Source organism: Aphis gossypii, chromosome 3 (assembly GCF_020184175.1).
Source record: "Aphis gossypii isolate Hap1 chromosome 3, ASM2018417v2, whole genome shotgun sequence".
Taxonomy (NCBI): domain Eukaryota; kingdom Metazoa; phylum Arthropoda; class Insecta; order Hemiptera; family Aphididae; genus Aphis; species Aphis gossypii.
In genome coordinates this window covers 3,593,525-3,608,826 of record NC_065532.1, presented here as the reverse complement: position 1 = coordinate 3,608,826, position 15,302 = coordinate 3,593,525, and the positions used below count along the sequence as shown (strand labels likewise).

General features: G+C 24.0%; 1 protein-coding gene across 1 annotated transcript; it reads left to right on the top strand.

The window, feature by feature from the left end:
• The first annotated feature begins 1,017 nt into the window (after nt 1-1,017).
• On the top strand, nt 1,018-15,209 carry LOC114131013 (uncharacterized). Its single transcript, XM_050203713.1, has 11 exons — nt 1,018-1,773; nt 3,560-3,840; nt 4,377-4,975; nt 5,076-5,298; nt 5,364-5,583; nt 7,528-7,807; nt 10,797-11,073; nt 11,425-12,023; nt 12,116-12,338; nt 12,406-12,625; nt 14,279-15,209. The coding sequence occupies exons 2-11, from the start codon at nt 3,600-3,602 to the stop codon at nt 14,556-14,558; spliced, it is 3,162 nt and encodes a 1,053-aa protein (XP_050059670.1). The 5' UTR covers nt 1,018-1,773; nt 3,560-3,599; the 3' UTR covers nt 14,559-15,209.
• Nucleotides 15,210-15,302: the final 93 nt, after the last annotated feature.

The following is a 15,302-nucleotide window of genomic DNA, read 5'->3' as shown; positions in this document are numbered from 1 at the left end:
AAGTGTTTTGTGCTTACTGCTTAGTGATTAAAATGTTCATCTTTAACACGTTTTACTCTCTTACAGTATAATATGGTGCTTGAATAATAAACTAACAAAATTAATATATACCCATTTGTTATCACTGTTTTAATCGATAGATTAAAGCAATCATTCAAAAATATTCTCAACAATTTCTAAAAAATCTATCGTTACTATTCAAATTAATTTTAAACATACTTGTTGAATATTGTTTTGATTTATAACAGCTTGAATAATTTGCTCTATTGCGTAGGTAATATAGATTTAAAGTATTTCTTGTTGATTACTAAAGCATTGGATGTGTTAAATTCAAATTTATCGTCAAATAATTACACATGAAAAACGATTTTGAGCCTCTATAATTTATTTATACTATTATAATTTGTAAGTAATTTTTTTCTTTTAATTATAATCATGAAAAGTTGAACTCATTTTTCTATAAAATATCAAATATTATACTAATTATTTATATCGTATTTGATAGTTATTAACTTCTATAAGTCAATATTTACGTACAGTAGTACGTATACTAGTAGCATACAAATTTTAAATTTTAAATAGTTTAAAAATTTTGAATTTTATTATTTATATTAAGTAATATTTTTGGTTTAGATATTCAGATTTGTCAAAATTTAAATTTCAAAGTTTTATAAAAGAAAAAAATATGAAAATCTATTTTGAATATTTTTTAATAATTTTAAAGGAGTCCTTATGAGTAATTTTGTATTAAATGTTTATGCATTTTTATTTATATACTTAAGTTGTATTACATATAAAAAGAAAAAAAAATTAAAAATTCAAATTGACTATGAATAGAACTATTGCAGAATGATATTAATATTAAAATAAATTATCCAATATCGATGTATAATTAAATACGTTGATATTTGATATTTCGATGCTAATATTAATGTTTTATAATTTTTATTTTAAATTTAAATTTTGATATGTTTCAAACTAATAACTTGACAAATATGATAGTGTGTAAGATTGTAACAATATTTTTATAGTTTAGCCTTGTTTTTTACATAGCTGTTGTTTTTAATATATTTGTTTAAACTTTTTGTTATGAATTTAAGATGCCTTAGGTATTACTGTTTTTTCATTATTTTCTCCGATTATGCTAAAAATTACTGGGAACTATTCACCTTCCAAAGTACATTCTCGATCAATTTTCTAGCAGAAACCACCTTCAAATTTAAAGATTGAAAATCCATGAAAGCCACTGCTTATTTAATAATCATAAATCAAAATAATCATTGTAAATGATAATATATATTACTATTATTATCTACTGTTATAAACGTCACCGGTAAAGGTCATTGCTCTTTAAATATTTAAAGCTTAATTGTCCCCTACCATAAATACTCAGTTTCTATTGATATAGGTAATACAAATAAATATACACTGATCATCAGTTATTATATTATACACATACATTTTGCTTCCATCTGTTTGTGTTAGTTGTTGTCATATTTTTTTCTTTCAATACTCGTTAATAATATTGAAAAATATACAAGTTCGTTAATGATACATTTGTGAACAATATACGTATTATGTTTTTTTTTTTTACTGAAGTATAAAGTGTGGTTCGATTTTTAATGGCTTGATTTTTTATTAAAAATGTATTTTGGAGCACAATACAAAAAAAAAATTGAAATCACGCCTCAACGTGTGCCTTGAGGCTTGAATAACTAACTACATCTCATCGTTCTAAAGAAAATTTGAGTTCCTTATCCCGAAGTACCTATTGTAAGTATTTTCTAGGATTTGATTTACTATAGTTATTTTTAGAATTTTCACAGTATGTTTTCTGTATTCTATATTATTATACTGGTTAGGTTAGGTTAAAAAATACAAGTTAAATAGTATAACCTTTTTAAAATAAATGTATGATACATTTAATAATTTAAAATTATTTGATTTATTATTTTTATTTAATAAATATATAATATTATGAAACTACTACGTTCCCAACAATTAATTATTTATCTATTAGATTCCATTTGTCATTTGATAACTATTATTAGATAATTCGATAAAATTTAAATAAATCTTCATGGTAATCATATTTTCCATTGCAAAAATATCTGTTACATATTTAAGTTATACTGTACTAGGTACCATTCGAGTTTAGCAAGAAATACAAATCTTAGCAGTGAAAATTACAGAGTATCCATCATTTTTATATGATTTTTAATTTAAATAATATTTTATTATTTTTTCTATACATACATCTATTCTGTTATCACATGATATTAAATTTAAAATATATAACTACTTAAATTTCATAATAGATAATAATTATTTTCGTAAATATTTGACATTTAGCTAGATAATTTACTATTTAACACTTCATATGTAGGTAAACACACATTAATTTTTTTTGTTTTTTTGAAATAAATGAAACAAGGCATCTATTATATATATAGTTAATTAGCATTCATGTAATGTGAATAAGTTTGGGATTTAATTTTATACATTATAACCAATTCGTTATTTTGTACATGACTGCTATCACAAAAGCAAATTAATTTAAATTGAAACCTTTTTTTTTACATTAGATAATACTACTCATAAATTCATGCGTAAGTACTGGATTGTAGATTTTAACCTTGAATATAATATCATGGCTACACAAATGACTAGCGAGTATCATCACATAGAATCATATAGAAATGTTCGTTATATGATCAGTAACTAGTTTCACCACCACGTGATATGAAGTGTTTGTGTTTTTTTAGTTCATTTTACTAACGAAATGTTGCAATAGTTTTTATGTTCTAAAAGCGTGTATGATAAAGTATCCAGTATGGTTGAAATTGACTAAGAATGTAATATTATTATAATATTATGTACAAAACATTTACACAACCATAAAATTAATTTTTCTTTTGTTTATTTTCTATTGATATTTTATACCGACAATACATATAATACTTATAATATTATTCGCATTAATTATACATAAATATTAGATGTTGAAATATCGATTTTATAGTGGTATGTACCAATAATTAGTGAAAATATTATTTCTAGCTTTTATTATTTGAGAATAATATTCTATTTTTCAAATTAGATTTCATTAGAGTGGTATTAATTAAATTAGTTTAGAATTTAACACGTATTATCAAAATGTTCATAAAAATATATTTTTTTAAAAACATGAATACCAAGTATAAAATATTATAGATTAAAAAAATTATGCAATTTGTATACATTTTCAATTTTTTCAATAATTTTTATAATTAGAAAAAATTATTAAAAACTGAAATATGTTAAAGAATTTTTGAGTCAGTGCCTAAGGTTTTCAATGAGAAAAAAAATATGAATCTTTTTAGCACTAACAATGATTATAAACATCCCGTGAATACATTCGGATGTAAATTATTTTCCTTATTTTTGTGTTATTGTACTATTAATCGTTGCACATTATATTTTAAAATTCATAGGTACTTATCATAACTAATTTTCCTTGTGAATATTTTCTAGGTAGTTAATAATAACGTTAATAAATGTATGGTTCTAATAATTTCAGGTTGCACATGAAAAATAAGAACATAAAATAAAATACAATTATGAAATACATTACAATATTGGTAATTTTACTAAACTTTTATGTTCACGCGATAAAAAGTTCGAATATCCTTGTTTTCGTGCCATCGCCATGGAAAAGTCACATTATTGCTTTCCAGCCATTATTTTTGGAATTAGCGAATCGTGGCCATAATGTTACAGTAATATCAAAATTTACTGTGAAAGATCCACCACCGACATATACACAATTGGTTCCTTCTTATAATTTTGATATTGATGGAAGTAAGTTAAATTTATTTTCTATGACGTCGTATCTGTAGAACACAATTTTAGAGTCAGAAAAATCCGTTATATTTTGTTATTTTTAATATCACTGTGAATTTAAAAGTAAGATTATTATTCATAGTCCAATTTAGTTTTTTATCATATTTTGATTTCAATGCTATAGTTACGAGCATTTTAAATGTTTATGCAATTTAAAATTCTTATAATTTGCTCCAAAAATAAATTATATAAAGCCTACGGAGAAACCCTCGCTGTTAAATTCGATAATGAGTCAATTTACTTAAATATAAAATAAAAAATACAAAGTAAAGAAGATTTATCTGAAAGTAAAATTTGCTAAGTTATGCGTTCGAAAGACAAAGAAAAAGATAACATAATAAATAATATATACGACGTCATCTTAAAAAAAAAATATTTAATTAAATGACTATAATATTGATACTAATTATTAAATTTTAAAATATCATTGATAAGTATATAAAATTATAAGATACTATTATATGTTTTCACATATTTGATTATTTAATTTTTAGGATCAGATTACTTATTTCGTGAACGGAGTATGTATTATTCGTTTATTGAAGATCCAATGACACGTAGCACGATACTAGTCGACACAACACTTATGTTTATGTCAGATCCAGTAATACAGAAATTTATTAAGTATGATCAATCATCGTTTGATTTAGTCATGATTGAATCATTTTTTCAAGAGTGCGCAGTAGCGTTGGGACACAAATACGGAGCACCAGTAATTTCAATCGTACCCGTAACTCCTTGGATAAGCGTATCTCGGTGGGCAAACAATCCTGCAGACTTGTCTTATATTAAAGACTTTATGCTGGACGGTGGGAAGTCTCTGACTTTCTGGGAACGATTAGCGAATAGCTTTATCGGGTTTTACTCTCTATTTGTCGAACCCATTACATATCTTCCGAAATTGGAAAATATGATGAACACCTATTTCCAATACCCTGGATACGAAAATAGACCTACTATGGCGGAGATGCTAAAGAATATATCGCTCAGTCTGATTGACTCTGATATTACGATTTTTAGTTCTCGGCCCTATGTCCCGAGTTTCATTGAAGTACCAGGTATCCATTTTCGTCCTAAAAAGAAAATGGATAAGGTATTGATTCATATTTATTTTAGCAATTATTATTTTTGACTAGGTACCTAACAATTGTTATTTATAGTTTTATACAACATGCGGTATTTTACGTATATAGAAACTACAAGAATTTATGGACAAAGCTAACACGGGTGTTGTTTATTTCAATTTTGGCACTATATTAAATGTGACAAGTATACCTAAGCCGTCTCTGCGCATTTTGATTAATGTATTAGGCCGATTAGAACAGAAAATTGTATTTAAATGGATTAATAATAGTACTCAAGATTTTCCAAACAACTTTTATGTCAACTCTTGGCTCCCTCAAAGTGAAATCCTGAGTAACACTTTATTTGAGAATAATAATCTAAAAAAAAATTTATGTTTTAATTATAATTTATTTTAGACCATCCAAATTGTAAAGTTTTTATTACTCACGGAGGAGTCCACGGTATTATAGAAACGATAGATGCCGGTGTTCCAATTATTGGATTTCCTGTTTTTGGAGATCAGTTTCAAAACATAAAAATTAGTGAAGAAAATGGGATCGGTATTATGAGTAATATTTTTACGATGACAGAAGAGACATTTGAAAAAGAAGTTAAACTTATAATCAATGATAAGAAGTGAGAAATTATGAATTATGAATAATATTTAACTTAATTATTAAATTCTGATATCATAGTAATATATTATTGATTTTTAATTGCATTAAATTAAACTTAAAATGTATAGAATCACGTGCATAAATTTAAAAAGATAAATAAAAAATAATAATACTTTGAGATTAATTAATTTAAATTACCTAATATAAATTTATATTTATTATAAAAACAAATCTTAATGAATTTTCACTTTCAAATTATTAGATACAACTAAATATTATATTTTATTTAAAATGTTTGTTGACAAAAAATTATTTATGAAGTACCAACAAAAAATAATATTTCAACTATATGATGGAATATTAATATTTAACTCAAAATTATTGAAGAATATAAACCGCATGAGTTATTAGCTCCTATTATGAAATATTTATAATATTTTCGAGCGGCACCATTGAGTTTTTTTCTTTTAATACATTTTTATTTGCTGTGTAGGTACAAAAAATTATTTATTTAATGTATAATTTTTACTTAGCTGCTATAACATTGTAAGTTATTTAAAATCTATAGTAAAAACAATTTTTTTCAGATGTAACAGAACACATTAAAATATTTTGAACTATTTAATTTTTACTCAATTATAAATACATACTTAAGTACTTTAAAACAATGGTCTTAGTTTTTAAATTAATACATTTAAAAATGCAAAACAAACACTAGCACATTAAATTGAAAATTGAACAGATTGTACTTTTATGGAGATTTTTTTTTATGTCTCAGTTAATCTAACCTATTTTATTCTCGATCATTTTATTTTTATAAAGGAATGTTTTAAGTTTCTATAATTGTTGAATTTGAAAAATTAAATTACAAAAATTGTTCGAAAAGAAATCCTTTTATACGTTTAAATACCTAATTCCATCAATATTTGCACTTCAAACATTCATACGAAATTAATGTGGTTTTATGCTAAACTATTTTTTTAAATTTTAGTAAGAATAATTTATAAGGAATCTTGTATTACACTTTTAAGCCTTAGATATTAAAATTAAAACATATTTCATGAATGTTTAAATAAAAATTATTGCATATTATTTTATTGATTTTGACAAATTTTGTCTAAATGGTGAAAATTACAAATCTCTATGGTTATTCAATTTTTAAATAACAACCATAAAAAAAAATAAATTTTTTTGAATTGGAGTTGTGGTAATCTTCCTGATTTTCTGACTTTTCTTGAATTTTTTACATTTATTTTGAAACAGTACTATTTATTTTCTATTTCTACCCTTTCTAAGCACCAATAAAGTTCATTGTTTTTTACAAACATTACCCTCAAAGTTAAAAATAAAAACATTTTTTTCTCTTAGTAATGTGATAAAATGCACATAAAAAAAATATTGATGAGAAAGAATTGATCTATTGACTCATATAATACAAATGTGAAATAAAAACGATGAATAATTCCGAATTTAAATTAAAGTTTTAAATAAGCTAATTTAACGTTATTTTAAAAATACAAAAATAAAATATAAAATATTTTTTTTTCCTAAAACAAAACTGCTTAATTAACTTTAATATAAGTTTATATTACTTCTTTCAGGATAACAACTAACTGAGATTTGTGGTGGAAAATAATTTAAAAAAATATTTTTAATTCTAAATTCTTAAAGATCTGAGTTATGATTAAAATTAATAAATGAATAATAATTATGTGTATGTATAATATAATTCGCAGTTTGTATTATTACTAAATAATGACCTGTTATACAAATACAAAATATAAATAAGTAAATATTTTAAATATTAAAATAAAACAGAACTCGTGTTTCGAAACATTTAACCGTATAATATCACAGGTATAACAAGAAGCGTAAGAGTTTTGTTTATAAATATATTATGACGTCTACTTTAAAAACGTCTAATGTATTATAATATTGTAATAATTGTAGAATGTTATTAAAGGTTTTCAGAAAATGTTAAAAGAATGTCTTCCATATTTCATGATCGGCCGATGTCAGCTCTTGAAACAGCGGTATATTGGGTGGAATACGTAATCAGAAATAAAGGAGCTCATCATATTTTACGTTCTGCAGCAGTTGATTTTACGTGGTACCAATATTATTTATTAGACGTTATTGCATTTCTTATTATAATTGTATTGTTTATTGTCTGTATTTTCTATTTTATTACCAAACGGATTTTACGGCAAATGTTTAATTTGTTCCATAAACAAAAAATTAATTAATATTTTGTAAAATTATAAGATGTATTATATTCTTACACTTCCATGTATAATATTACATTGTCACTTGTTTATGATGTTAAAAAAATCCGTTGTTTATAATCATAAAATTGTTCGTATCAATTATTAAAAAAAAAAAAAATGTTGAGCTGTAAAGTACATACTAGTCTTATATTCTATAAAACAATACTGTTTTGTTTCTAATATTATTATACTCATATTTTTTACAAAGAAACTAAGTTCTTCTTTCACTTATCTAACGATCATCGATAATATTGACAGTTGCATTCGGCCATGAAAAATTTAAAATGTTCACAGAAAATTAAAATTACGGTGACAATTTTATATCATAAATAATTTCTATTTAACAATATTTTGTATCAAACAAAATAAGAAAGTTGTAAGAAGTTTCTTTATGATATGACTTTGTTGTTATTGCCCACGTGACTTCAAAGTATAGAAGTTTCACTAATAAATTGTTTATCATTTATCATTAGTCATGCCTGCGATCCAAAGTCACCAGCTGGATTTGCATCACAATGTAGGTAAAAGTAGAAATCTATAAAATTATTATAAAGCTTTGACAAGTTTTTTCTTTTATTATTACTTTTATATTTTTATCTTGTGTGGTACGCATATTTATAACATCATTATTATTATTAATAATATTTCTTGGCGTAGAATTCCATATAAGAAATATTAGATATATAAAAGTAAAAATTATATTTTAAGAGTATTGAAATTATGATAATAATTAACCATGATATAACTATTTTAAAATTTCTCATGTAGTGAGTTGAAGATTTATAACTATTTTTAGATACTTTTATTTTATTTTAAACTATGCAGTCAGTCACAAAAACAACTAATTTGGGCAAATCTTCATCAATTGAAGATGTCAACATTGATTGGACTAATCAGTTTGATGGACCAACTGTTGCCTTTTTACATTTTTTTTTATGTATATTAATAATTTAATTATTTAAAAAAATATATAAGGGTAAATTCTATTTTTATCATGTTTAATGAAATAATTTTTATGTTTTTGCTTTTTTGAATGGTAATGTACAATTTCATGTTCAAGAGTTAAATATTTTTACCAGAAATTTTAATATTTAATATTAAAATTTTGAACGATTATCTAATTAATCATATAACTGTAATTTATTATTATTAGTACCACATGGGAACACACGCACGTGGGTACCCATGTAATCATGGTCCATGACTTTGTTTATCTGAATTTTTAAATACTTATAAATTGTAAATTCATAATTAGTTAATTAATTAATTATTGTTAATATTAATGATCTATTAGGATTAACTTCAACTTTTATACATTGAACATTTTCAGAAAAATATTGTTCTTTTGAGTATAAAATTATAAATAATGTAAATTCTGTTGTTCCAAAAGTAAAAAACTTAAAACATGATTGTATGATAAAATAATAAAAGTTATAATTTTTTTTAAATGATTAAAAATTATGTAAAAAAATATTTTTAAAAACATTTATACCTTTATAAGTAAAAGAGAATTTTTTTTTTAAAAAAATAACTTTTCTTGCGTTACATAATAATTATTAATACATTTGAATTATACTTATAAGTATACTTACATTCTACATATTGTATTCTGTTAGTTTTCTAGAAACGTGTTTTGTGATTATGTTAATAAAGTAGAGCCAAGTTAGTAGTCACTCCCACTTGCGCAACTCAGCTATACACGAACCTTGGTGGCTTTCGGTTTAATCAAGACAATGGTAACAGCAATGTCTTTATAAATTTTCAAAAATCTATGTATTATTAGGTATACGATAATAAAAATAAAAATGTATTATTACCTAAAATGTAGAAAAAGAGAGTAATAGGATTTTAATTTCAAACCTTTGTTTGGAACTGTCCAAATCTCTGTCTGTGTAAGCCACAAATTAATTTTTTTTATGATTTATACATTTTTAAAAAGGTATTATATTATGTGGCAATCGAATTTATTTTTTATTTTTTAGTGGAAATGGTAAGTATTTTTATTTATTTTTATTCAATTGTGGTTTAAACTAAAAGAAAAAAAAACATTTAAATTGAAAAGAAATTATATATATTTCAAGGTCGTACGTATTTTTAGATAGTTATGTGAGCTCTGACCTACTATTCTATGTGCTGTATGTAAGTTTTTAACAGTCTTCGTGTAACTCCCGTTTTGTAAACATCTTTTACATGCAAATATTTTCAAATTTTTATGATACAATTTTAAATTTATTGAAGTATTTTAAATGTTAGATTAATAAAAGATATATGTTATTTATAATAATTAAATCAGTTATAGTTAACTTAAAAACGTACGATTTAAAATTCTGTTTTACTTACTATAATAAAGTTAAATGTAAGTAATTAAAATATTGTTTAAATTAAGATATTGTATTTTCTAAAGAAATTAGATTGATTTGAAAAGTACTTATTTTTCCAATAAATATACAAATACTTTTTTTTTTTTTAGAAATAAAAATGAATTGGTAAGACTACTAAGACTTATAATTTTATTGTGTAGAGTATAGAATATAGATAGATATTGTCTATGTTGTATAATAACATTTTGAATCATAACGAAGTAATCACTTATTGTTTGAATATTTGAAATATTTCTAAAATAATTTGACAATAATGTTTGTATTTATAATCATTTAACTTTCGACTTATCGTATTCATACAGTATCCTGTTATACACTAAACACTTTGATAAACATCACCATAATAAACATTATTTTGGTTTTATTTTAAATCGTTTAAAAAATGCTTATAAATTATTAATTTATTACCTTTATCAATTGATTACCTATCAAATTTCAAACGATGTATATCACACAGGTTGGTTAGGCACACATTAGTTAAAATGATACAACACAACATTGTTTCTTGTTTAATAATATAAAACATTTTAAAATCATTATTAATTTTATTTTACCAAGTATGTTATATTATTACTTATTTCAGATTAACAAAAAAAAAAACTTGGAAGCATAAAGTAAAAATGAAATTTATATCGATATTGGTATTTGTAGCAATTCATTGTGCTTTAGAAATAAAATCTTCAAATATACTGGTTTTTGTACCTTCACCTTGGAAGAGTCATGTCGTGTCGTTTGAACCATTGTTTTTGGAATTGGCACATAGAGGTCATAATGTTACAGTGGTATCATCATTTCCTATGAAAAATCCACCTTCGAATTATACACAAATCGTTCCCAAATATGAGCTGGATTTAAGACCAAGTAATTAAAAAAAACTAAACCAACTGAAACAAATATGTTAAAATATGATATTAGTAAATACAAAAATTATAATTTAGTTTATCTAGTATAAAATATGTTACGTTTATTTTTAATGAAAAATATAATAACATTACTAATTATTTTTTATTTATAACCTTATCCTTTATGATATCTATTTTTTAAATTAAAATATTTAATTGATTCAGGTACATTGATAACTAACACAAAAACACACCAATACAGCCTTAACCAGTTATCCATATCTCTTTTCAGTTTATTGTTAGTAACATAATTATAATTTTTAAAGCAACCAATAGATTTTAATGTTTATATTATTTTTTTTTATTTTAGTAACGGACTCTATCATGCAAAATAGAAACAAATATCTATTTTTTTTGGAAGAAATATATATACGAAATATATTTGGTATTTATGTCACCAAAACTTATGTATCAGCTCCAGAGATACAAAAGTTTATCAAAGAAGATCAAACCAAGTTTGATTTGGTAATAATAGAATCGTTTTTCCAAGATTGTACCGTAGCCATGGGTCATAAATATGGTGCCCCAGTTATTAGTATCATTCCAGTAGCGCCTTACGTTTCCATTTCTCGTCATGCTGCCAATCCCTCAGATTTTTCTTATATTAAAGATTTTAAGTTGAATGCTGGCAAATCAATTGATTTTCAATATCGATTACTTAATACATTGTTTGGTTTATACAGTCTGTTTATTGAACCAATCACGTATATCCCACTATTAGAAGAAATAATGGATAACCATTTTCAATACCCTGGATATGAAAACAGACCAAAAATGACAGAGATGCTCGAAAATATATCGCTCAGCTTTATTGATTCCGATGTATCAATTCTTAGCCCACGACCTTACGTTCCAAATTTCATCGAAATTCCTGGTATTCATATACAACCTACAAAGGAAATGAAGAAGGTACTGTTTTTTTTTTTTTTTTTTTTTTTTGATTTGAGTGTTTGTAACATAACAAATTTACACTTAGTAATAGATTTTGTTTTATGCGGCAGACTCTACAGAACTTCATGGACACAGCTCAAGCTGGAGTTGTGTACTTTAATTTTGGTACTTTATTAGATACATCTAGACTACCAAAACCTACACTGGAAGTTTTCGTAAATGTTTTGGGACGACTAGAACAAAAAGTTTTGTTCAAATGGACTAATAACGACACCCAAGGATTCCCAGATAATTTTTATGTCGACTCTTGGTTTCCACAGCTAAACATTCTAAGTAATAATTTATATGAAATTTAAAATCGTTAAAATATTTTTAATTGTTCTGATATTATTAACTTTAGGACATCCAAATTGCAAGCTTTTTATTACACACGGGGGAATCCATGGCATAATGGAAACAATAGATGCTGGAGTTCCGTTTATCGGGTTTCCCTTTTTTGGAGACCAGTTCCAAAATTTAAAAATTAGCCAAGAAAATGGCTTTGGACTTATTAACGATATTCATACACTGAATGAAGATAGTTTTGAAAGAGATGTTAAATTAATATTGACTGATATGAGGCAAGTACCTATACTATGATTTCACTATACAAACGTAAACAATTAGTATGTGACACTAATATAAAATACAATAATATTAGTTATTTTGAACAGAGTGGACAAGTAAGTTACAGTAATTAACTTGAGAGTTGAGATTGCTACAGTGGTGGACCTAGGATTTTGTTTTGGGCGGGGGGGGGGGCAAATATTTTTTTACATTAGTACATCGTGAATTGTGATTATAAATTTTACGTCACAATTATATTCTCACACAACTTATGGGTTATGGGGGGGGGCAGGCCCCTCTAGTCCCTTCCTTAAATCCGCCACTGGATTGCTAGATACGTTAAGTTATACTCTAGTTAATTTTATTATTAATTAATTATATATTATAGATAAACATAAACTTAATTCGATTAAAAAAAGATAGGATTATTTAGAATATTTTTCTATTAGTTTCCGTGTTTTAAGAAAGTATTATTTGTGTTGATTTTCAATGTTTTAAATAATTTTGTACAAAATTCATAGTCACATTTATAATATACTTATTATATAATTTTCCTAATTGACTAGATTGATAACAATTTATCTAAAATATTTATCGGTAAAATATCTATAAGACAACAACTTAAAAATAAATTTGTATCAAATATTTTTAAGTTTTTGGTTGATTTAAGTAATTATATAGAATAAAAACTAAAAAAAAATTTAATTTAAAATACTTATAAATAGCTTAAAAATTAGCGTATCTGTTTAAAAATTTGCATTTTTTAAAAAAAATGATTATTAAAGTAATATTGAAATATTTCATGCAATGGAACTAATATAGAAACCGGATACTCTTGAAATTTGAATTCAATAAATTTTTGATAAATAAGGGCTCTAACATATTAATGATATCAAATAAATATAAGTTTATAAACAGCTAAGTCTGTATTGAATTGGATTATTATTGGGTGTATTTTACTATTTTTACGTGGTCCAAACTATACTCTTTAAACTTTTCTGGTTTCTCTAAGAACAATTTGACATCTTTGTCAAAATCGGTCGAGTAATTTTGGTGTATACAACCTATAAGCCTACATTTATTTTTATATTATATATAGATTATTTAAAAGTTTCTTTTATACCCGTAACCAGTGGCAATTCTATATAAGAACAAAAAAAATATTAGATTTTTGTGAGCCAAAACAAAATTTATATGTGAGCAGCCTTATGACGGCCTATAGGGTGGAAAAACGAAGCTGTATACACATTTCTCAAGTCTTAATGGAATATGTGTGCCAATTGGTTTAGTATTTTTCATTTTTTCAATCTATATAATTATATATATAATTTTATTTTATCATTATTTACATTTTAGACAGTACATTTCATAACATTTTTTGGATATATGAAAATAATATAATTTTGATATTTTTTGTAAAATTTATAATCAAATATGAAAATAATATATTGTTGGTTTGGTTGGGAGGTTGATGACACTTATTTCCGTTAGTAAAGGGACCTAAATGATATAGTTAGAATACTACTGGTTTTATGTTTCTGCAGTTATTATTATTTTTTTTTTGAACTGTGATAAAAAAAAAAAAAAAAAAATCGATTTGGACGAAAACTGTTGTTGATTAAAAATTCACATTTTTATAATACTAAGTTATTTTTAAATTACTTTAGGTTTACAGAAAATGCAAAAAAAATGTCCACAATATTTCATGATAGGCCGATGTCAGCTCTTGATACGGCAGTTTATTGGGTGGAATACGTTATTAGACATAAAGGAGCTCATCATTTACGTTCTACGGCTGTGAAACTAACATGGTACCAATATTTATTATTAGACGTTATTTTGTTTTTTATTGTTATTTCATTATTACTAATTTACATCTTTTATTTTATTACTAAATGTATTATAAGATCAATACTTAAACTGTTCATCAAACAAAAAACAGATTAACATTTAGTAAAATAAAATTATGCTCAGAGCCGTGCCATCATAATTTAGCGCCCGGAGCAAAATTAAAAATATTCGCCCCTTTCATTAATTTCTTATTTAACCTTTTACTTTTTGTCACCCCTTAAAATTTGCGCCCGGGGCATATGTCCCTTTGCCCTCCCCCCAATAAAGTGGCTCTGATTATACTTATTGAAATATATTTGCTCACTTTATAATGCCATTTACTTGGGTTATCTATAAACAATAAAAGTTTTTTTGTTTGATTTTAGTTTTTATATATAATATACTATTGTTGAACGACTAGCTGTTACACTATTTACAAATAAGTTACTAAAGTTAAAAAAAAAAAAAAACCATTTTCTTAAAGTTGTAAACAATAAATTACTTATTAAATGCTTATTATTATAACTGTATAAAAGTTATAAGGTGATATTAAAAAAAAAGTAAGATAGTTTTATATTTTTTTATTATTATATTTCAACTGTCTAAAAATATATTATGATGCATTATTATGACATGTTTTGTACATTTTAAGTTTTAAAAAATATATATATTATATATTTTTAAGTACTTTTTTCTGTATTGTATATTTATTACTAAAATAATTGTGCTTTGTTATAAATTATAATATATTATAATGTAATATTATGATTTTATTAATGATATTTCTTTCGTCGACCAATTTAATGTCACTATTTATATTATGGTTGTGTTGTAGTTTTATAAAGAAATATGAGTAAGCTT

Excerpts from the sequence above, each read along its gene's own strand:
- LOC114131013 (XM_050203713.1), top strand. The coding sequence starts at position 3,600 with ATGAAATACATTACAATATTGGTAATTTTACTAAACTTTTATGTTCAC. Across the intron at positions 11,074-11,424 it reads TGAGCTGGATTTAAGACCAA|TAACGGACTCTATCATGCAA; the intron begins GTAATTAAAAAA and ends TTTTTATTTTAG. Across the intron at positions 12,339-12,405 it reads TCCACAGCTAAACATTCTAA|GACATCCAAATTGCAAGCTT; the intron begins GTAATAATTTAT and ends TATTAACTTTAG.